Below are 22,953 nucleotides of genomic sequence, written 5' to 3' on the forward strand. Positions count from 1 at the left end.
AGGAACAACAAAATTTTAACTAGTTTATGCATTGATCTTGCCGACAACAGCTTACACCAAAATTTCTTGAGAATCTCATGAACGTGAAACATAAAAACAAGCAAAGAACAAGCAAGGCCCAAAGACACCATGGAGCTTACACCATTTTTCTAAGCTCCCTTTTATTTCACTGTTGCTCGAGAAATTGAAGTAAGAAGCCAGCAAGCCATCATGTGTGCACATTCAGCATAGCATATCGAAGAAAATTTAATTCTGGAAGCTACATTATGCATCTTTTTTTTAATTACTTGCAAATGAATAAAACACTTGAGTGCAGAATTTTATTTCTACAATTCCAGGTGGGTCGAGAAAACTGCCACTGAATCAGATTGGGAAGGAAGTCACGTCTCCAGCCAATTCATGCTTCACAGAGTGCGTTCACTGCCACCTTTTCCAGTGGCAGAGTGGGAAACCCCACCATTGAAAAATCAAGCCCATGGGTTGAAGAGGTTGTCGATGAGAAAAATTTGAACAGGTTGGGCCTATACCTATTGGAGCTTAACATAGAACAGTAAAGCACAGAACAGGCCCTTCGGCCCTCAATGTTGTGCCGAGCAATGATCACCCTACTCAAACCCACGTATCCACCCTATACCCATAACCCAACAACCCCCCCCTTAACCTTACTTTTTTTTTAGGACACTACGGGCAATTTAGCATGGCCAATCCACCTAACCCGCACATCTTTGGACTGTGGGAGGAAACCGGAGCACCCGGAGGAAACCCACGCACACACGGGGAGGACGTGCAGACTCCACACAGACAGTGACCCAGCTGGGAATCGAACCTGGGACCCTGGAGCTGTGAAGCATTTATGCTAACCACCATGCTACCGTGCTGCCCAGTTTAGAAGCATGATAGGTCATATTATTGAGGGGAGTTGATATGGCAAGATACCAGAAGGCTGTTTCCTCTTGTGGGACAGACAAGAACTAGGGGACATAGTTTCAGGATAAGACGTCTATCGTTTAAGATGGAGGGGAAGAGAAATTGCTCTCTCAAAGGTATGTGGAATCCTCTTCCCCAGAAAGTAGTGGAAGCTGGGTCTTTAAATTAATTCAAGGCAGAGTTAGACAGATTGATAGACAAGGGAGTCAAGAGTCATGGGGGACAGATGGCAAAGTGGGGTTGAGACGCCAACAGATCAGCCAGGATCTTACTGAATGACGGAGCAGACTCGAGGGGCAAAATGGCCTACTCCTGCTCCTAAGTCCTATGTTCCTATGACAATCCAGAAGCTTTTATTATTTTACTGGAACATGCCTAAAAATGTGGAATTTCATAACTTGCCATGGTGGGATTGGAACTCAAGGGTGGGATTCTCCAGTCCACCAGCAGCGCGGCACGCCCGCGCTGGCAGCAGGACTCTCGCAGCCAGCCAATGGGGTTTCCAATGTGGCCAACTCATGCCACTGGGAAACCCAGGGGCGTGGGTGTGCTATCGGCGGACCAGAGGGTCCTGGCGACAGAGAAATCTGCTGAACATCTCTGGGTTGCTCACATAGTGCCAAATCAGAACTTTAGCTCCAGGTTTGAATGCAAAAGCAAGACACCCACCAACTGGTCTATCACAGGCGTGAGGTGACTAGTTAGATTTTAGTCAGTTCTTTCACATCAGAGCACACAAGATGAACCTTTACTCATATCCTCCTTCTGGACTGGTTGGAGGGAGCCAAGGGCTCAGGAGTGGATAAAAATACGATTCAAATAGAAAGTAAACTTTAAAAATGGTGCTTTGTGTTACATCATTCCAACAAAAGAATATATTTAAATACATTTCTGTAATACATTTAATGTAATTTTAAAAGATAATCGTCTGGATTCTCCGTTCCTGAGACTGTTGATGCTGGGGCAGGATTTGTGGACTTCCATGACAGCAAAACTGGCGCTGCAGCTGGACCGATTCAATGACTATGGAGGGGTTGGTACCGGCACCACGTGGAACACAATCAATTCCAACGAGAAACGGTGTGGGATTGACACTCAGGAGGCTCACAAGTTGCAGCCATATATACACACATTTCACGCTCAACAGGCTAAATCGCTGGCTTTTAAAGCAGACCAAGCAGGCCAACAGCACGGTTCGATTCCCGTACCAGCCTCCCCGGACAGGCGCCGGAATGTGGCGACTAGGGGCTTTACATAGTAACTTAATTGAAGCCTACTCGTGACAATAAGCGATTTTCATTTCATTTCATTTTTTCACCATCCCAGCCAACAGATGGCACTGGTTGCGCTGGAGCACGCCCATCCCACTGATGGGGGGAGGGGGCGGGGGGGGGGCAGCCATGGTGCCTGTTTCATGATTTTTAACAGCGCAACTGAACCTCGAGGTTGGGAATTCGCCCCAGTGGAGGCAGAGAATACCGGGATGGTCCCGCTAATGAAATGCCAAGGGTGTTTACTGTACGTGCGTTCTGCAACCCATTGACACTACTGTCAAGGGACATAGAATTGCAATTTGGCGTGAAACCGGAGCCCGCCCTGATTGAGGGGTCGGAACCATTTCTCCGCCCAATCGCATTTCCCGATTCTGGCATCGGCCGATGGTAAATCCTGCACAATGCATTTAATAAATGGGTACAACACTCAAGCCAGCTGGCTCATCCACACATACAGTACACTTTGAATGTGAGCCTTGGCAGGAAAGAAGCAGATTTTTCTGTAGCTAACAAGGCCAACAGAAAACAAAGGCAAAGGTTAGGAATGCAGAAGCTTCGATCTGTGCCAAGCCGTGGAATATGATAGCAGATTCTCAGTGTCCTGCATATGCAGGCAGCTTGGAAACCTTCTACAACCTCTGCCAAAACTGATTAGAAATCAAATCACTTGCTCTGCACTTTCATGCCTTTACTCCATTTGACACAGAAAAGAAACCACAGCATCCGAGCTTCCAAAAATTTTAATATTAACTTGTTTTGACAGCTGGTGTCCAGTCTGCTCAATTTGTATCTATCCATCAGAGCTCTGTACTACGTGTTACACAGTAGAGCAAGAAAACAATAAATTGATGAGACTGATATTTTGGATTATTGCTTCAGATTTGAAGCTCAATTGTGCAGATATAGGGGCAGCACGGTGGCACAGTGGTTAGCATTGCTGCCTACGGCGCTGAGGACCCGGGTTCGAATCCCGGCCCTGGGTCACTGTCCGTGTGGAGTTTGCACATTCTCCCTGTGTCTGCGTGGGTTTCACCCCCACGAACCAAAGATGTGCAGGATAGGTAGATTGGCCACTCTAAATTGCCCCTTAATTGGAAAAAATAATTGGGTACTCTAAATTTAAAAAAAATAAAAAATTGTGCAGATATGGTTTAATTTTGATCGATGAACTTACTTGCACTGAAAATATTTTGACTTGGGCAGCACGGTAGCATTGTGGATAGCACAATTGCTTCACAGCTCCAGGGTCCCAGATTCAATTACGGCTTGGGTCACTGTCTGTGCGGAGTCTGCACATCCTCCCCATGTGTGCGTGGGTTTCCTCCGGGTGCTCCGGTTTCCTCCCACAGTCCAAAGATGTGCAGGTTAGGTGGATTGGCCATGATAAATTGTCCTTAGTGTCCAAAATTGCCCTTAGTGTTGGGTGGGGTTACTGGGTTATGGGGATAGGGTGGAGGTGTTGACCTTGGGTAGGGTGCTCTTTCCAAGAGCCGGTGCAGACTCGATGGGCCGAATGGCCTCCTTCTGCACTGTAAAACAAATTCTATGAAATTCTATAATTCTATGACTCCTCAGACATGCAAAGAGTTTTTGCTGCGGATCTCGAGTTCCTCTGCCCTTATGAGAGTACCATGGGAGGTAACTAGAATTTCTAAGGACATTTAGTCCCAAATTTATCCATTTCTACATTGTCATGATTATTAATTTGCTTAACACGCGAAAGTCACAAAATGATAGAATCCTGTAAGTCTGCAGCAGACAATGGCCATTTTGCTTATCAGACCTTTTCTGGCTCTTTGGAAGTGCTGTACAATAAGGGCGTGATTTTCTGGAAAGATTTCGAAGTGTTCTAGTAAGCGGGAACTCCCGTGAGCTTCCCAGCGCTCGGCCCAGCGAGGCCATCAACACTATTCAACATTAATTGGTCCACTTAATGACTCCCGGTGGCGGTCATGGAGTGAGTGGTTGCACATTTGGCAGCTCCCACTCGAGGCGGACTTTTCGGTCCTATTTCCCGGGGGGATGTTTTGAAGGAAAAGGGGTGCAGGGGTGGCAGAGGAAGACTTTACTCCACCGGTGAATGGATTCATGGACCAGAAGTGGGTTTAGAGGAAAGAAGTTGCAAGAGCAAGAAACTCTGTGTGCGATACAGGGAAATATGGCAAAGAGCAATGGGTCGGCCATACCAGTCCAATGGTTGACGTAGCAGCTGGATGAAAAGTGCAGTCACCAGTGGGAGGCTCAGGAGGTTATAAGAACCTAGCGAAGGTGGTAGACCCGCTGAGCGCGGGGATCAACCGTGTGGAGCTGAGGCTGGAGATCGAGATCCAGGTGATCCAGAAGGTGGAGGAGGCAGTGGGAGAGCACGAGGAGCAGCTTACCTCATTGGTGACTGAGATCGGGATGATGAGAGAGACTCAGAAGCGGCTTAAGGAGAAGGTGGAGGATTTAGAGAACTGCTCCCGAAAGCAAAATTTAAGAATTGTGGAGATGCCAGAGGGCATTGAGGGAGAGGACGCAGGCTCCTATGTAACCAAAATGCTGGAGAAGCTGATGGGGGAGGGGGCCTTTGACTGGCCCCTGGAGCTTGATTGGGCGCACAGGGCGCTAATGAGGAAGCCGCTGGCGAATGAGTCGCCGAGGGTAATGGATAAGGAGAAGATCTTGAGGTAGGCCAGGCAGACGAGGAGATGTATCTGGGAGGGTAATGGACTCCATGGATACCAGGACCTGGGTGCGGAACTTGCCAACAGGAGGGAGATCCAATCGAGTCAAGGCTGCCCTCTATAAGAAGGAAGTGAAGTTCGGGATGTTGTACCCGGCCCACCTCTGGGTAACCCACAATGGTCATGAGTATTAATTTGGAGCACCAGAGGAGGCGATGGAGTTTGTGAAAGACAATGGACTGGCAGGAGAAGGAGGACATTGATCTTTGGAGGAGGTGTGAGGGGATGCTGGTTCTTTGTGTGCCATTTTGGCTGCTTGTTTTTTTTTGTTATATTGTTTTGTTTGGGGCGACGGTCAAGGGAGACCCTCGTTTCACTCAAGGATTGTTTTTCTTTCTTGTGAGGTTCTTTGCGGGGAGGCTGGATAATTGTGCTGCGTGAGTGCACCTTTTGTTTTCTTACTGTTATTGTTGTTTGCACCATGCAAATGTGTCAGCAGCGGGGAGGGGAATGAGTAGGGGGTTAGGATGGCTGGCGCCATGGGCGGGGGCAGCCAAGCTAACTGGGCGAGCTAGCTCACGGGTGCGCAGTGGGGGGGGGGGGGGGGGTGAGCAGGTGATTAGAGCATTAGAGGGGGTTGGATTGTTGTTTTGCTTGGGGGGGGGGGTGTGCTGCTGACAGGGGCGAGACTGTTGAAGTGCGATAAGGAGGGGAATGATGACAGTGGGCATCAGAGGGCGGGCCTGGGGGGTTATGTGATGCAGGCCGGAGGCTGACCCAGGAGGGTCTATAGCTGATGGGGGGGGGGGGGGGGGGGGAAGCACAGGCTGCTCATATGGAATGTGAAAGGGTTGAAATGGTTCATCAAAGGGTTGAGCGTGTTCACGCACTTGAGGAGCTTAAAGGCAGATGTGGCATTTTTACAGGAAACGCATTTGAAGATCGGGGAGGGAGAAGATTCGCCGAGAGAGAAGGAATTTCCGTACTTCTCTCATGTGCACATAGGAGTAAGACGGAGAAGGTAGAGATGGCTAGGTTGGTGAATGGTGAATGCGGGTGGATAGGAAGTATAAGGAGACCCCGGAGGCTGGGTTGTTGAAAGAGCGGCAGAAACTCCAGATGGAGTTCAGGCTGGTGTCTATGGGTAAGGCACTGGGGCAGTTGCGGAAGGCCAGGTGGGCAGTCTATGAGAATGGAGAGAAGGCGACTAGGTTGCTGGCTCATCAACTGAGGAAGCAGGAGGTGGAGAGGCAGATCGGAAAGGTGAAGGATGGGAGGGGAAGAGTGGTCTTAGGCCGGGTGGGGGTGAATAAGGTTTTCGAGGACTTTTACAAGACGTTATAAGAGCCAGCGGTTCGTGATGTTAAGTGGGAAATTGAAGTTTAAAAAAAATGGAGGCAGGGTGGGTGGAGGGGAATGGCAAGGCGGGTGGGGCAGTGGGGTGTTAGTTATTTATTTGTTAGGTGATTACCTGTTTGTTCTTTTTTTTGGTTTTGGTTGTGTTTGATGTATGTGTATAAATGCCCTAATAAAAACATTTTTTAAAAAATTGGTCCACTTAACGAGACCCTACGGCTTCTCGCTGCAAATGAAGGCTCGCCTGCTGATTCGCTAGCACCTGCTCGTCAGCCCCCCACTAACAAGGTCGAGCAGCACCCGCTCAGCCAACCACAACCAGCTGACAACAATGGCACCCAGGAGACCGGCCCCAAGATTAGGAGATGCAGATCTGGGAAGGCTCACAGATGCAGTGGAGGTCAGGAGAGATATCCTGATGCCCTAAGGGTCCTGGAGGGTTAGCTGCCTGATATGGGGTCAGTGCTGGGAGTGTGACGGGAAGGACTGACCTCCAGCGCCGGAAAAAGAACAGCAACCTACACCGGGCAGCACGAGTGAGTAGACATCAATCCCAGCAGCCCCCCCCCACCAAAACCGAGACCTTTCTGCCCCACGCAGGCATCTACTCCCCAAAATCTCCATGCGACCCCGAACCCTCCCTCAACGGCCCCTTTCAGGAAACCCCCCCACTGTGAACCACGTGTGTGGCTAATGATGCCCTCGCTTGTCTTCTCAGGAAAAGCTCTCCCACAATTGCCGGGAATGGGCCCAGATTGCGGTGGTGTGCCAGACATAAGATTCCTCACCATCTTCGAGGAACATGCACTGGAGGAGACTGGTGTGGCCGAGGACAGAGCGATCACCAACGTGGAGGCTGGCAGAAGCTGAAGAGGTGAGGAACCAACTGACGAACCAAGAGGTAAGCCACTGGTGCACGACGCTGGCACCAGTCATGAAGGCATCCAAGGCATTGCGCAGTTGGCAACGACCATGGCTGAGGGTCCCAGCACAATGTCCGACTCACTGGGGGATGTCACCCAGTACCACGCTGACATTGATGAGATTCTGCGGGACATGTCCCGCTCTCAGATGGGAATGGCTGAGGCACTGCGGAGCATGTCCCAGTCGCAGGCAGGCATTTCCGAGGCCCTGCAGAGGTTGCCCCAATCACTGAGTAGCATCACCGTGGGGGTCGACATGGTGGTGTGGACCATGGGGAACTGCCATGGCTTTAATGAGCCAGATGATGCAGGGGCAGCCAGAGCTCGAACCAGCTGCCCCTCCGTCCCAAGGTGAACCCCAGAAGCCTATGGGCACCGAGCGGGAGGAGGGGTGCTGGAATGTTACCCGGACCCGTCCATTGGACTGGTGACAGTGGCCACCAGCTCCCCTGAGTTCAACCCCTCTGATGAGGCTGTGTCTCACAGTCAGCACATGGGACAGGGCGGCACAGTTGTACATGTGCCATCGACAAGTGAGCCATCGGGAGAGTGGGGAATTGTTACACACAATAAACACCCTTGTGCAAAACCAGAATGATGCCTCTGTCACTTTGTTCTGCCATGTGGGCTGAACTCCGTCCAGGCATCTCCCTCTTCCCATGGCACTCACCCACCTTCCGGCTGTGGATATGTCCAGAGCTGTATCCATCCCCTGGGTGTTCGGATGTTGGCTGCTGCTTGTGTGCTGTTGCCTCCTGCAGTGTTTAGGCACAGTGTCCATGCATCAAGGTGTGATCGGGATGCTAGACAATGACTCCCAAATGTTACATGGCCCGCCCACCCACGGAAATCCACTTGGGTTGTGTGAAGTGCTCACTTAACCACAATAGCCAATTCCCTATTCGCAATAGCATTCAGCCGCATGGCCAAAAGCCTCGGCAGTTGATGAGGGGTTACGGGTGGTCGGTGGGGCAGACTGGCAGGGACAATGGTTGCCTCAGAATGGATATACATGATCCAGGGTTGGCATGGTGGTGTCACGTGCAGTTTCCCCCATGCCTCCCCTCGCACCCTCCCATTTCGGCCAATAACCCCCCCACCCCCCCCATCCGAGGGTCCCCCAACCCCAGCCGAGCACTGGGACGGCAAGATGCTCAACTCCTCGGCTATCCACAGAAGCCCTTCCGACAGGTTCCTGTTTTTCAAAAGAAGTACTAATCAATGCCAGGGTGAGCACTTGCTGGGGAGGCCGCTTAATGACGGGAGGCCGTTGGATATGGGGTGGCTCCCCTTAATTGTTTGGAAAATGGGCGAAAGTGATGATAATTGGTTTCTCACCACACTACGGTGAGATCTAGATTTTGCCTTCGGGAGTGGGCCGGTTGCATCGCAAACTGTTTGACGCCTGCCGCAGTTCTCGTTTTCGGCCTCTCCGGCTATTCACTGGCCTAGTTTCGCTCAAGTGAGAGCACAACAAGGCCGGAGAATCTTGCCCTCAGTCTCACTCCTCTGCTCTTTCTCTATAGCCATGCAATTTTTGAAGTTTATACCCCTTTTGAAAGATACTGTTGAAAGTTACCATGATTTCGGCCACATTACGGAGGAGTGAAGATCAGGAAATTACAGCAGTAATTACTTTTCTGCCAATCACAAGGCAGCCTCATTGAAAGTGATGTTTTGGCATTGTTCCAGTAATTTCCTAAATAATATTATCCACAGATCATTGCTCGTCACAAAGCGTTTGTGTTATTTTACATTATTCTTAACATCCACATAGCTTCAATTAGTAGTGAAAAGCTGTATCCTACTAATGAAAATGTCATACCCATAGTGTTGGGATTTAGGACAATATCTCAGAACTTCTAACATGCTTTAAAACACTACAAAGACAGTTATTACAGAAAGCACAATAAAATGTACAGCCTGTCAGAATTTATAGGTTCATAAATAACATTGACAGTGCTGAAGCCAGTGCTTTGGAGATACCCATCTATGGATAGCTCATGAAGAAATAGACAGATAGATACAATATATAGTGTAGTGCTTGTTGATTCCATTAGTCAGTGCCTTTTAGATGGGAAATGATAAAACAAATAATATAACCACACACTCTTTTGTAACAATTTCTAGTTGTGGAATAGTACTTACCAACAAATGAGGTTTCTCCCAGATATCCTCTGCGCTTCAGTGAAACCTCCAGGAATTTAGAATTCTCATCTATTAGGTAGTACTCCTTTTCCAGCGAGATCCAAGCCCAATTCAAACGGAAAAGCTGATTCTTCAACTTATTACCACCTACAGAATAATTGACGAGAGCACAAATTTATTCAAGAAGCACGTGACTAGTAGATATGTCATTGCAGTATATTATGAAGACGAGGATAACATTTACTATCGGGCCAAAAATTTAAAGGTGACAATCCCAGCACTGATTCCAGATTTGCCAGGTCAGTGGAAGGGCATCTCTTTTATGTGGCGCTGGTAAACGCCCAAGGCAATACAGATGTATCCCATCTGTTCCACTGTGCTAGAAATTCTGGCACCATCTGAGAAACCCCCGCCCCACTCTCTGGATAAGATGTCTCTGGGCTATCTGCTATGCTTAATTTTGTAAGGCTGAGCAGGTTGTCCAAGTTGAATTAGAATCTGGCATATCCAAGCCCTGGCCTTTTGCTTTGGTTCAGACCACATCTGGGAAATGGCTAAGGAAATTCACACGGTTTGAAACTGGCCTGTATCAGCCACGTAAAACAGCCTGTAAGCAAATCGAGAGCTCGTTTTCCACCGGCTCACTTTTTATTTACATGGAAAATATCACCAAGATTTTTAATTTTGATTTCAAACCATGCAATGGCGAGAATAAGAAGTGGGTTTTCAAAAAGATTTTGAACTATTGTTATGTGAACTTCAGTGGAAAGTAGATCAGCCTCAGTGTAAAATAAAACCAGCTGCTGATTCACTTTCGCTATCGCACTTCTGACATTGACCAGTTTCACCCCACAGGTTCAATATAGCTTGTATGTCATTTGGGAGAAGATTGGAGTTCAAACTTAATAATATGGGCGGCATGGTGGCTCAGTGGTTAGCACTGCTGCATCACAGCTCTCGGGACCTGGGTTCAATTCCAGCCTCGGGTTTGCACTTTTTCCCCGTGTCTTCATGGATTTCCTCTGGGCGTTCCGGTTTCTTCCAACAGTCCAAAGATGTGTAGGTTAGATGGATTGGCCATATTAAATTTCCCCTTAGTGTCCAAATAATTAGGTGGGGTTATTGGGTTATGGGGTTGGGGGCCTAGGTAGGGGCCCATACTTTCAAGTGCTTGTCACATGAAACGGGGAGTGCAATCTAACCAAAAGAAATTAGAGCCCGTTTTGGTGGGATTAGCCGGGTGGGAACAACCCACCACCTAACGGCACTCTGTTGCTGTTTCCAGCCCCGGCAGGGAATGTGACCCCCCCTCTCATCCGTGTAGGAAGAGATTGGGGTTCCATTTCAAAATTTTTGAATGGCGTCTCAATCTCTCGACCTCCGACATGACCCCGGACCACCCTCCCAACTCACATATAAGGGAATCCTCGGCTGCCCGTAACCCTGCTCACACAGACAGGGTACCCCTGGGCCCGATCCCCGGCAAAATTCCAGACTGGCACCCTGGCAGTGCCCATCAGCACCATCTGGGTAGTGCCAGGCTGGCACCTGGGTGGCATTTCTAGGGTGGTACAGTCAGGGACCAGGATAACAGTGCAAAGGTGCCCAGGTGGCACAAGCAGTACCAGTGTGTCATACTGCCCAGAGGCCAATCACCCGGGGGCCTCCAATCGTCTGGGAGACCACCCCCCAAATGCAGACCACCTGGTCCCCATTTGTGGAAACTAGTGCTAGACAACTGGGGTCTCCTCGGTGAGACTGATAGATGCTGGGTGGCCATTTGATCAGGAGTCAGCAGAGTTAGAAAGTGGGTTTCTAACTCTGCGAGACTGGCTACCGGGATCTATGGCTGCAACCCACCCAGATTCCGGTGGGACGTGACCAGTAAATTGCACTCCAAATCTCAAATCTGGGGCTGGATTATACTCGGAGGGTGAGCCTCCACTTGGAAACTCATCCCGCATTAATGTTTCGGTCAATAACCCTTTAATTAGGATACGTCCCACATCTCTCAGTGCTGCCAGCCAATCAGAGTGCAGCAGCTCTGTGTCACACTAGGATCAGTGACTAATTCTTGTACTGCAGCAGGACCACAAGGTCGATGGACAGGACAGGGAAAAGATTGTTGTGGAGAGGCAAATCTGCTGGAGGAGGGGGTAGTGAGGAGGCACTCACTGTCCCGCACTTTGCCTTTAACTGACCAACAGTCCACAGGCTCAAACCTGCCAAGCTGAACATTGGGCGCAGGCCTTTCCTGCCACCCGTTTCCTGCCCTTGGGTGATCCATAGACGTCAGTCCATGAATCCAATGGTCTCTAATCTGTGGGTTAGGCAGTTAAGCCTATAATGTTAGAGAGCCGGATTCCTGTGGGATCAGAAAATCTCTGCACCTTTAAAAATGTTTGGCAGGGTCCAGATCCAAAAGTTCCACCCCCATTTCTGACCTCCATATTCCATTTTTGTTCATGGAGGGAGTGGGACCTGTTGCCACCTGGGGTGGCCACGTCCCGATTCCAAAATGGATGCCCACAAAGAGTGCAGGGAAAATTGGACAGCACTAGGGAAAACAAGCAGGTGCAAGGTTTTCTGTGTATTAAGATTTGCAGAACCCAGACAGAACTGAAACCAATAGCCATTAACATATTAATGAGCTATCTCCGGAGACAAAAAGGAAACATTGAAACAATTGAGACGAGGTCAGACTCCCCGGCGCCAGTGGGAGCTAAAACAAAGGCAGACCACATAGGGCAGCCCAACGATCAGGGAACAACTCCGGTATTGGAGAAAATCAATACGAACGTTTGGGACATGGTCCAATTAATTGGGACCAAGTCCGGGGACCGCCCAGAAGGGCACGAAACCCCTTGGGGTATAAAGCAGAGTCCCCAAGTTCAGTTCGCTCTCTTGGCCTTGGCTCTCAGTGAGGAGAGACCTGCCTAGCAGCTGCACCAACCAAGTAAGTCTAAGGTCAATGCACGCTACGAGATAGACGCTCCTAGCTACTATTCTGTACCAGTTCGAAGCCAGCAGTATCAGAACCGGACAACGGCCATTGTTCCTCTGACTGGGTGGGCCACTCGAAGCTAAGTATAGGTTTTTAGTAGTTGTTGTAGTTTAGCGAGTAGAGTTAATGCATGAGTAATAATTGACTGTGTGTGTAAATAAATGTGTATTGATTTCAAACTTACTAACTGGTGTATTGAGTCATTGATCAGTACTTGGCTTTGAACCCTGTGGTGGTATCAGAAGATACCTGGCGACTCTTGAGCAAAAGTAATTAACACAGAGCAAATTAAGGGAACGCATAACGAGCAACAGACCTTTCCGATGTAAACCCAAACTCTTTGTGCGGAGTTCAAATAGACTCCAGTCTTACTGATCCATGGGCCTGAATCCACATATGAAGGCACAAATAAGTAGATGCTCTTGAAGAGCGGATGAGGTCTGTTTAAGAGTCATGACCTGAATTTTTTTTAATCCGCTGATTTGTAACCATAAAAAAGGCTGAATTTGTCAGCAAAACTTTAAAAAGTCCTGTTGGTCTCTCTTGATTGACAAGCTATCTGGTGTAGATTTGGAAAATAAATGACCATACTGTTGTGCAGTTTCAATAGAGTTCTTTGTTGACATTTCCCCAAGTTTTATTATTACACCACCATGAATGCTTGGCTGAGTTTCAAAAGCTACAATCAGTTGGAGGTTCTGTGTTCACAGTTTGACTGACAGTTTGAAGAAGCCCATTTGAGCATTGGCTGTCATTTCTGTGGAAGTCGGTTTGATTTTATAAAATTAAACAGTAGATATTCTCCGGTGCGCCAGCCGCATTTTCAGGTGCGGCGCGCCCTCGTCGCCAGCAGGATTCTACCTTCCTGCAGCCAACCAATGGGGTTTCCCATTGTGGCCACCCCATGCCCTCGGGAAACCTGCGGGCGTGGGTGCGCTGCCTGTGGACCGGAGGATCCCGCTGACAGAGAATTCTGCTGACTATTTCTGACCCTGATCAGACAAAGAAACAGTTACCTTCCTCTGATTTTTCTGAGCTATTTTCCAAGGGAGAATCCTTCACATCTGACTGAACAGCATAGCTATACAGGAGTTCAACCTTTTTTTTTTCAGTTTAACATTTCCTGGGTAGCTGTCCAGGTAAGTAAATCGGATCTCCCTGAAGTCTCCGACACAAATTCAGGGTTGGAGGCTTTTTAGTGGGTGCTGGGGAGCAGGGGAATCATCCATCGGATGTTCAAACTTCTGCGGCAAATCCCACAGAGTCAGTGTATTAGGACCTCTAAGAGGTTTTGTAGTGCATGTTCTGGGGTGTATCTGGTCTACGACCATGCGGAGACTGAAAGATTTACCCAATATTTGCAGAGAACAATGCAAACAAAACAACAAAGTTGAAATCTGGTGCAACAAAAATCAGTCAATTTGACTTTGAACAAAGAGGAGTAGAGTTTATCCCAATCAATCTCAAAAACAAGACATTCAGGTTTCTGCTCCCTGTATAGTACACCTCCTTTTAAAAACAAATAAAAGATGGAAAGCTTTTTTTAATGGAAGGGCTACACAGGTAACTGTATTTGTTTACAGATGTCCAGCCTCAGTTGACTGCTTCACAAGTTAACTTAACCCGTATTTCTTTGATGTTCTTTACTAGTCTTAGCTTTTGGATGGATAAAGACAGGCCCAAGTACACCACCCATTGTAATTACTATTCTATCTTCTAAATGCTCATTTATTGGCCTACAGGCATCAGTAAGCAGCTCTCAAACAAACCAACAGCCCTTATGAAGCCTGCTGTGTAATTTTTTTTCCCCCCTTCTTTCCTCCATTGGATATATGTAGTTACATCCTCTTCCCTCCTTAACTTTACCCTCGCCCTGCTAAGTACAGGGTAAACAGATGAGATTCCATCCAATGCCACTTAAACTCAGCAGCCTTGAAGAATCTAATGAACGTAATGGCCAGTTGTTTGTGGTCAGTACTGAAGACAAGGAGCTTGCCACTGCACTCAGAAAATAATACAATAGAAGAAAAACAAGTTGAAGTAAATTGATCGCAAGACATTATTTGGCAAAATGCTGTTCAAAATTTTAAGCAATTCCATACTGTAACTAAAATATTTTTTAAAATACTAAAATCAAAATATTGTTAAAGGTAGAAAGCCCTAATTTTAACCTAATGCGCCTGTTGAGAACAGACCATGTTCTGATCAAACACCCTGGGCTGCATTCTCCACTGTCAGGATTCTCCGTTGCACCGGCAGCACACCAACGGCCGGGGATTTCCCAATGGCGTGGGGCTACCAAAATGGAAAATGCCATTGGCCGGCTGGCAGGATGGAGAATCCTATCATCGGCTGGGGGTGTGCAGCAATCTCACCCCTTGATTTTTTCTTTTAAATTTAGAGTACCCAATTCAATTTTTCCAATTAAGGGGCAATTTTAGTGTGGCCAATCCACCTATCTTGCACATCTTTGTGTTTTCGGGGGGGGGGGGGGGGGGGGGGGGGGAGTGAAACCCACGCTAACACGGTCGCCCCTTGATTTTCATATGGTTTTCAACTCCACTGAAATTAATGTGAGGGTGTACAATTGGGCAGCACATTCCATTTTTAAAGTTACTTAATAGAAGTCTTAATAAACATTCCATTTGAATGTTTCAAAACAAAATATTGAATAATGAAATGGCGTTATAGTGCTGGAGTTGCAACTAATGTTCAAATGGTTTCATTTGGTATTCAGCGCGCATGCTTAAGGCCCATCATATATGAAGAGGTGCATACAAGTTAAAACAAAGAGCCTTGGGTTAAAATGACTAACATTCTTTCTCTATGCAGCTGTTATAAAGAATGTTAAAATGTCTTCTTCTGACTCACTGCGGATTGAATTTACCCATAACTTTATAGGCAGGCTTCACAGAGGGGATGAGAAAATAGCATTCGAGCCATATCGGGAAGGCTCGCTGGCTCATTGCTGCCTAGGAAACTTTCACAGGATCAGGCTGGGGGTAGGATTCATTCTACACTGGCACGTGGTCATTTAAGATGCCTAAGCTTCCAACCTCCCTCAGTAATGCTCACCTCTTCCAGTGAGGACATTGTTCCCATCCCAATTGGCGGGTGCAGAGGCAGGCAATTAGGAAGCGGAAATGGCTGAGCCAGTCTCGCATGTCATCAAGTGTGAGCTCAGGTCTATCATCTGGTCCCAAAATTGGGTGTCCTGAAGCCTGTGGTAAAATCAAGTCCAAAGTTTGCCCTAAAAATGTTCACACAAAGGGACACACAAAGGAAAAGACCTGAAGCCATTAGCTGCATGTTCTATGTCACTGAAACAGATGGTCCTGCTACCTGGAGTTGAGCAGTTGCAAAGAGCTGCAGGTGATTTCAGTAAACCATGAGGTGAAGGAGTCAGCACTGAAGGTTGAATGTTGTAGACTCATTGAAAAGTACCCTGTGATCAAAAGCAAGAAAGATCTGGTGCAAATAAATTCAGAGTATTTTGATGAGACAAATGGATGCTTTGAAGATTTTGAGTATCATATCACCATTGATCCAACGAAGAAAGCAGTGATTTATTCTCCATGTAAAGTACCAAAAGAACCAAAAGGGAAAGCTTGAAAGAGAGTTCCAAGGGATGGGAGAAAAGAAAGTGATTTCCAGAATCATAGAGCCTACAGATTGGGTAAATTTCATCATGGTGAGAGAGAAGACAAATGGACGGCCACAAATGTTTGTAAATTCCAAGGACTTTAATCATAGAATGAATAGAATAAAATTTCTACAGTGCAGAAGGAGGCCAACCAGCCCATCAAGTCTGCACCGACCCTTTGAAAGAGCATCCTACCCGGGCTGACTCTCCCACCTAACCTGCACACAAAGAGAATATTTAGCAAGGCCAATCCACCTAACCTGCACATCTTTGGACTGTGGGAGGAAACCGGAGCACCCCGGAGGAAACCCACGCAGACACAGAAAAAACGTGCAAACTTCACACAGTCTTCCGAGGCCTGAATTGAACCCAAGACCCTGGCGCTGTGAGACAGCGGTGCTAATCACTGTGCCACACCTCAGGCAATAAAAAAATTATAATTTCTCTGTTCCAACACTGAAAGAGATCACATCAGCACTGTCAGGAGCAAAGGTTTTCAGCAAGCTTGATGCCAAAATTGACTACTGGAATGTGGAGCTTGACGAGGAATATTTGTTGTTAACAACTTTCAACACACCCTTCGATTCAAATAAATTTGTAGCTGTCTTTTGACATTAAAGTAAAAGGTGTTTCAGCACGAATTAGACAGGACATATTGGGGAGGCAATGGATCAGTCAGCAGATAATATCCATCGATAGTGTAGATAAAAAAGATCATGGGCGCGATTCAACCACTGTGTTGCAACCAGCACGGTTTGGGGCGTGCCGGGTAACTGGCGGTGTTATAATCCCCATGAAACCTACCTGGACAACCCGATTAATCTTCCCGTAAGCCTCGTGGAGTATGAGCTCCCCCAATGATGTGACTCTGCCAAGTATCAGTGACCAGCGGTATACCCCAGACGGTGGCCACGGAAACATCATTCCCTGATGTGCTACACGGCCCCAAGCCAGTTCCGCTGTGATTGGAGGTGCAGTCACTGGCAAAGAGGAGCAGACGTACTCCTGCACCTATGGACTTCAGGGGGGAGGTTTTGTTACAACCCCACTAGACCCACGGGGACGACCCGATTAATCTCCCCGTGAGTTTCATGGAATACGAACACCCCCGCTGAGGGGGCGGTGATCCCTCAGCGGGCTGGTTAATTCATAGCCATTCACGACCCCTCAGTGGGGGGTTGGACTTGGTCGTGGGTTGAAGCATTCCATGTCAGGGGGTGGGGGGGGTTACATCTGTGAGGCCTTCAACCTACCTTTAAATATTGTGGAAACCAATAAAAGAGGAAATTTCACTCCCTTTTACTGTGACAAGCCTCCAACTTAACGGATGAAGGCTACTGCAAATTATGAATTTGCCTTGTTAGTTGTGAGAGCAGTTCACACTCCTCAACTCGCGATTGTCTACTCCAGGGTGCACGTGCCATGTCTCAGAGGATGATTAGTGCATAGCATTTCAATGAAACTATGAAACCTGAAGTCTGAACTCAGCACCATAGAGGCACGTGCCAACTACTAAACATTCAAGACCTGGGCTTCAGCAGTGGGGATCCTCTCGTGACCAAAGGATAAGTGTGAGGACCAGGGAAGGGCACCTGAGCACAGTCTCCCTAATGTTCCTGGTAGAGTCCTGGGGCCAGGAGGAGCTCCTGATATGGTCAGGGGTGAGTGTGCAGAACAAGGTTTGCCAGCACATCTGTTCGCTGGATGGCACTCTAAGAGAAGGCCGGGCAGTCATGGTAAGGGTGGGGGTCTTGTGGGATTTGTGGGTCCCGGCGTGGAAGCCCTAACTGATTCTCAGTCTCTCTCCTTCCCCAATTCCTTACAGATATCAAAATGGATGGTGGTGTCGGTTCTGCAGCGCTTGTCAGCTAAAAGTAACCTCCGCAGAACGTGGCAGCAAGCAGTTAGCACCGCCCAAAGAGATGATAGTCCTTGAAGACTACGACTCCGACCTTGATTTCTTCTTTGGACATCACGAGCCCAATGCCAGCTCCGACACAAAAAGTGATGATATGGTCCTAGAAGACTACGACTCAGACGAAGATTTCATCATTGGAGATGGCGATCCCAGTACCAAATCCGAACCGCATCGAGCTGTGTTCTACAGTGAAGAATCCGACAGACGTTCTTCTGATTTGAGGATCTTCAGCCCAGCATATATGACATCCCGACTCGTGAGTGCAGGATTATGCTGCGGCCTGACACCAAGAGACAGAGAGCGGTACAAGCCCACAGAGAGCAGCCTGCTGCTGCATGGAGAGTGGTCCACGCACTGTGAAGGGTCCCCGACTACACACAGAGAGTGGTCCCCGCACCACAAAGGGTCCCAGTCTCTACACAGAAAGCGATGAAAAATTCCACAGCGAGACAAGTGCACGTCTCCACACAAGTGACTCCAGTGACACAAGCCTCCACAGTGAGCTCGTGGACAGACTCCACGATAGAAGCAACACGAGACTCCACAGTGCAGTCCTTGCATGAACAAGAAGTGACTCGAGTGACACAAGCCTCCACAGGAGCTCGTGGACAGCCTCCACAATAGAAGCAACACAAGACTCGAGAGCGCAGTCCTTGCATGAACAAGACCATGAGGGTCTAGCAACCTCCTTTGAGCAACCAGCAGCAGACAATGCAAGTCTGCCACACTCAAGTGAACAACAGAAAGACTATGACAGTCTGCCATGCTCAAGTGCACAGCAAGAAGACTATGACAGTCTACCACGCTCCAGTGAACAACAAAGCGACTATGACAGTCTACCCAGATTGTTTGAGCCACAAGAAGAAGACTCTGACAGTGTACCCAGCTCAAGTGAACAACAAGAAGCTACTGAGGCTCCACCCACTGTATGTGAGACAAGTGACGACGGGATCCCACTTCCCATACACGATGTGCAATCTGATAGACCTCAGCTAGTGTGTACAGAGGCACTCGACAATCACAGTGAGACTGCTGGTGACACCGGTGACACCACGTTACTTCAAACCTCATTCGCTCGAGCCTCTCAACAAGTAAATACATTCCTGAACGTTTTGACGCCTGACGGGGAGCATCAAGAAACCTCAGCTGACACAGGTAAACCAGAAAGGGCTCCAGACGGGGGGGGCATCAACAAGCCAAGACTGACTCAGGTGAAACAGACCAGACTCCAGACAGGGAGAATCGACAAGCCAAAGCTGATTCCAGTAAGCCCGACTTGACTCCAGACGGGGAGCACCGCGAACACAGTGACTGCATGCTCAAGAAAACAACAGATGCCACAAAGCACGCTGACATGAGTAAATGTGTGAAGGACTCGTATTATCCACAGAGTGTGGTCCTTGAGCGCAGCAAACACAACAACAGAACCATCCAACACAACAACAACATCAACGACAATAACAAGCTGTGTACAAGGATGGCGTTTACAATGCAATGCCACCATCAACATCACCACCTCACCAAACCAACAAGAAAGACATTCAACCATAATAATTAATGAATTTTGGACTCATACATATGATTTGGACTTATTGTTTAATGATCACTGTCATCATAACTTGTACATAGCATCACTTATCTACCTGTTTTTGTCCAATTTTCTTTAATAACTGTACAGAAAATATGTAACATGAAAAAAGGGGGATGTGGTGATATGCATCACTGTAAATACATAAGGGGTTAATGTAAATACACGTAGACTAGATAGACACTAGAGGGAGCACCAGAGACATGACACACAGACATTCAACCAATAGGTCAGTAAGATAGGACACGACCAATGGGCATTCACGATACAGAGGTGACACCACCACAGGAGGGCGTTACACCAACCCATATAAAAAGGACACAGCACACATGATCTTCCTCTTTCCAGTGGAGACACTCAGTGAGTACAGACACAGGGTTGATTGATCATCACACCCACCACGTGTATTGTAGCAGACTGGTTCATCAGTCTGAGTAGCTATGGAAGGATTAACAGTAGAGTTGAATCCAAGTAGGAGAATTGCTAATAGTTTAATAAATGTGTTAAAGCTATCTCCACGTCTGAACCTTCCTCTGTCAGAGTGCACATCAAGAAAGCAGTTTATGCTACGTCAAGAGCATAACAAAACAAGATCTTCCCGATCAAGGCCAGCAGGCAGGAGAGGAGGTTGGGAAAGCTGCCGTTTCGGGGATGTCGGGGTGAGCTTTAGATATTTGGCATTCAGGTGGTGTGGGGTTGGGAGCAACTACACAAATTGAATCTGGCAGAGTTGTTGGAACAGATGAGGGGGATTTCAAGAGATGGGCAATGCTCCCGCTATCACGGGTGGGACAGGTGCAGACAGTGAAAATGACGGTACCCCTGAGGCTCTTATTTGTTTTTCAGAACCACCCGATCTTCATCCCAAAATCATTTTTCAGTAAAGTTAATTCTTTGATCTCAGGGTTTGTGTGGCGGAGAAAACCTCACGGGTTAAGAAGGTGCTCTTGGAACGGGGGTGCCGGGGGAGGGGGCTGGCCTTGCCAAATATAATGAACTATTACTGGGCGGCAAATATAGCCATGGTTAGGAAATGGGTCGGGGGGAGAGGGCTTCTTGCAGAGGCACTAGTTTAGGGGCATTGTTGAGGGTGCCTCTGCCGTTCTCGCCGGTCAAGTACTTCACAAGCCCGGTGGTGATGGCAGCCTTGCGGGTGTGGACAATGGCGGCAGCATTTGAGGTTGGAAGGTGCCTCAGTGTGGGCATCGATTTGCGGTAATCATAGATTTGCACCGCGGGAGGGGGGGGTTAGATGCGGAATTTCAGGGGCAGCGATGGGCAGATATTGAGTGCTTTGGGGACCTGTTTGTGGGGGTCAGCTTTTTGAGTTTAGAGGAGCTGGAGGAGGAGTATGAGCTGCCCAGTGGGAATCGGTTCCGTACTTCCAGGTATGGGATTATGTGAAGAGGCAGGTGCCGTCCTTTCCCGAGCTGCTACCCCGGGACTACAGAATAAGGTGATATCGAACGCAGGAGTGGGTAAGGGTAGGGTGTCCAAGATTTACAAAGAGCTATTGGACTGTGAGGGAGTCCCGATAGAGAAAGTCAAACAGAAGTGGGAGGTGGAACTGGGAGGGAATGTGGAGACTGTGTTATGGGAGGAGGCTCTAAGGAGGGTGGATGCATCTTCAGCTGCTAGGATTAGCCGTATTCAGTTTAAGGTAATTCACAGGGCGCATATGAAGGTGGCCAGGATGAGTAGGTTCTTTGAGGGGGTGGAGGACAGGTGTGGGCTGTGTAGAAGGGCGGCCCGCGAACCATGTTCACGTGTTTTGGGCATGTCCGATGCTGAAGGGGCACCGGCAGGGCTTCGCGGAGGTAATGTCTGAGGTGCTAAGGTGAAGTAGCCCCAGGTTCAGAAGTGACGATTTTGGTGTCGAAAGACCCGGGAGTCCAGGGGGAGGGAAGGGCCAACGTTTTGGCCTTTGCCTCCCTGGTAGCCCGGAGACGGATTTTGCTGGAGTGGAGGAACTTGGTGCTGCCGAAGCTCGGGGTGTGGGTGAGCGCCCTGGTGGAGTTCCTAAGATTGGAGAAAATTCCATTCATCGACTTCTTGAAGGAAAATTGAGGGCAGGGACATGCGGGGAAGGGGGAAACGTCAGGAAGTTTGGGGCGTTCGGGTAGTTATTTATTTGTTATGAGGTTTCTGTTTGTTCTTACTCTTATGTTCGTTTGTGTTTAATGCATATACAAATTAATAAAAATAATTTTTAAAAAAATAATGAATAAATGATAACATGTTACGGGCAAAATACATTGGGCCAACATATAATTAAAATTTACAGAACTTTTCAAGTGAAGAAAAATATATTTTAATATTAGATATTATAGAGAGATTTCAAGACTTCAAAAGTTATATTTTGATTCTCACTCCTCTTTAAAGATTTTCTTAAAGCAACACATTCAAATGCAGTGGGATCATTAATCATTTTTACAAAACACTGGAATGACAATGTTACTGCTTTGTGCACCTTTGGTGTCTGCAGTATATTATTTTTTTTGTCCATTCCACACTATTGTGTCCAAGAGTTAAACCATAATTCAGAAATGTATATCAAATTGCAAGAGTGTGCTGTGATCGAAACCTCCAATAACCTTAAATCAAAAGTGCTCTATCCCCATTTATAGCAATTTCCACAGCATTGTTTAATATAAGGTGGATGCAGTGTGGTCTGTATGTTTTCACTGTTCAAAGAGTAAAAGCATAAAAATTGTTTTATGCTTTTACACTCAGTAGCCTGATATTTAAACCATTTTAGGCCTGTTCTATCTCATTCTTCAAGCAGAGAACAAAGAAACTGGCATGCATCATAGAATTTCTAATAATAATAATCTTTATTGTCACTTACATTAACACTGCAATGAACATAGAACATAGAACATAACTGTACAGCACAGAACAGGCCCTTCGGCCCTCGATGTTGTGCCGAGCAATGATCACCCTACTCAAACCCACGTATCCACCCTATCCCCGTAACCCAACAACTCCCCCACTTAACCTTACTATTAGGACACTGCGGGCAATTTAGCATGGCCAATCCACCTAACCCGCACATCTTTGGACTGTGGGAGGAAACTGGAGCACCCGGAGGCAACCCACGCACACACGGGGAGGATGTGCAGACTCCACACAGACAGTGACCCAGCCGTAACACATCCAGCAGAGGGCAGCAGAGTGGAGCCGCTGATTGGCTGTTGCGGAGAAAATTTGCATCAGTACATTCCAGTCACTTTATCCAGAAGGTGTACCTGAGCAAGACACTCTCCGTGTTCAAGTGAAGGCAAGCATCCAGCAGAGGGCAGCAGAGTGGAGCTGCTGATTGGCTGTTGCTGGGACAATTTACATTAGTGCATTGCGGTCACTGTATCCAGAAGGTGTACCTGAGCAAGACACCCTCCATGTTCAAGTGAAGGCAAGCATTCAGCAGAGAAGAGCTGCTGATTGGCTGTTGTGGGAAAAATATGCATCAGTGCATTGTGGTCACTGTATCCACAAAGTGGTTTGTG

The 22,953-nt window shown here is 47.7% G+C and overlaps 1 protein-coding gene across 1 annotated transcript in view; it reads right to left on the reverse strand.

Annotated features, from left to right (window-relative positions):
* Positions 1–22,953, reverse strand: part of LOC119977132 (FRAS1-related extracellular matrix protein 2-like) — a 276,399-nt gene that overhangs the window by 158,441 nt on the left and 95,005 nt on the right. The window contains exon 3 of the mRNA XM_038817762.1: positions 9,295–9,441. Coding sequence (XP_038673690.1) covers positions 9,295–9,441 — 147 coding nt within the window. The remainder of the gene's footprint in view (positions 1–9,294; positions 9,442–22,953) is intronic.

Source organism: Scyliorhinus canicula, chromosome 14, assembly GCF_902713615.1.
Source record: "Scyliorhinus canicula chromosome 14, sScyCan1.1, whole genome shotgun sequence".
Taxonomy (NCBI): domain Eukaryota; kingdom Metazoa; phylum Chordata; class Chondrichthyes; order Carcharhiniformes; family Scyliorhinidae; genus Scyliorhinus; species Scyliorhinus canicula.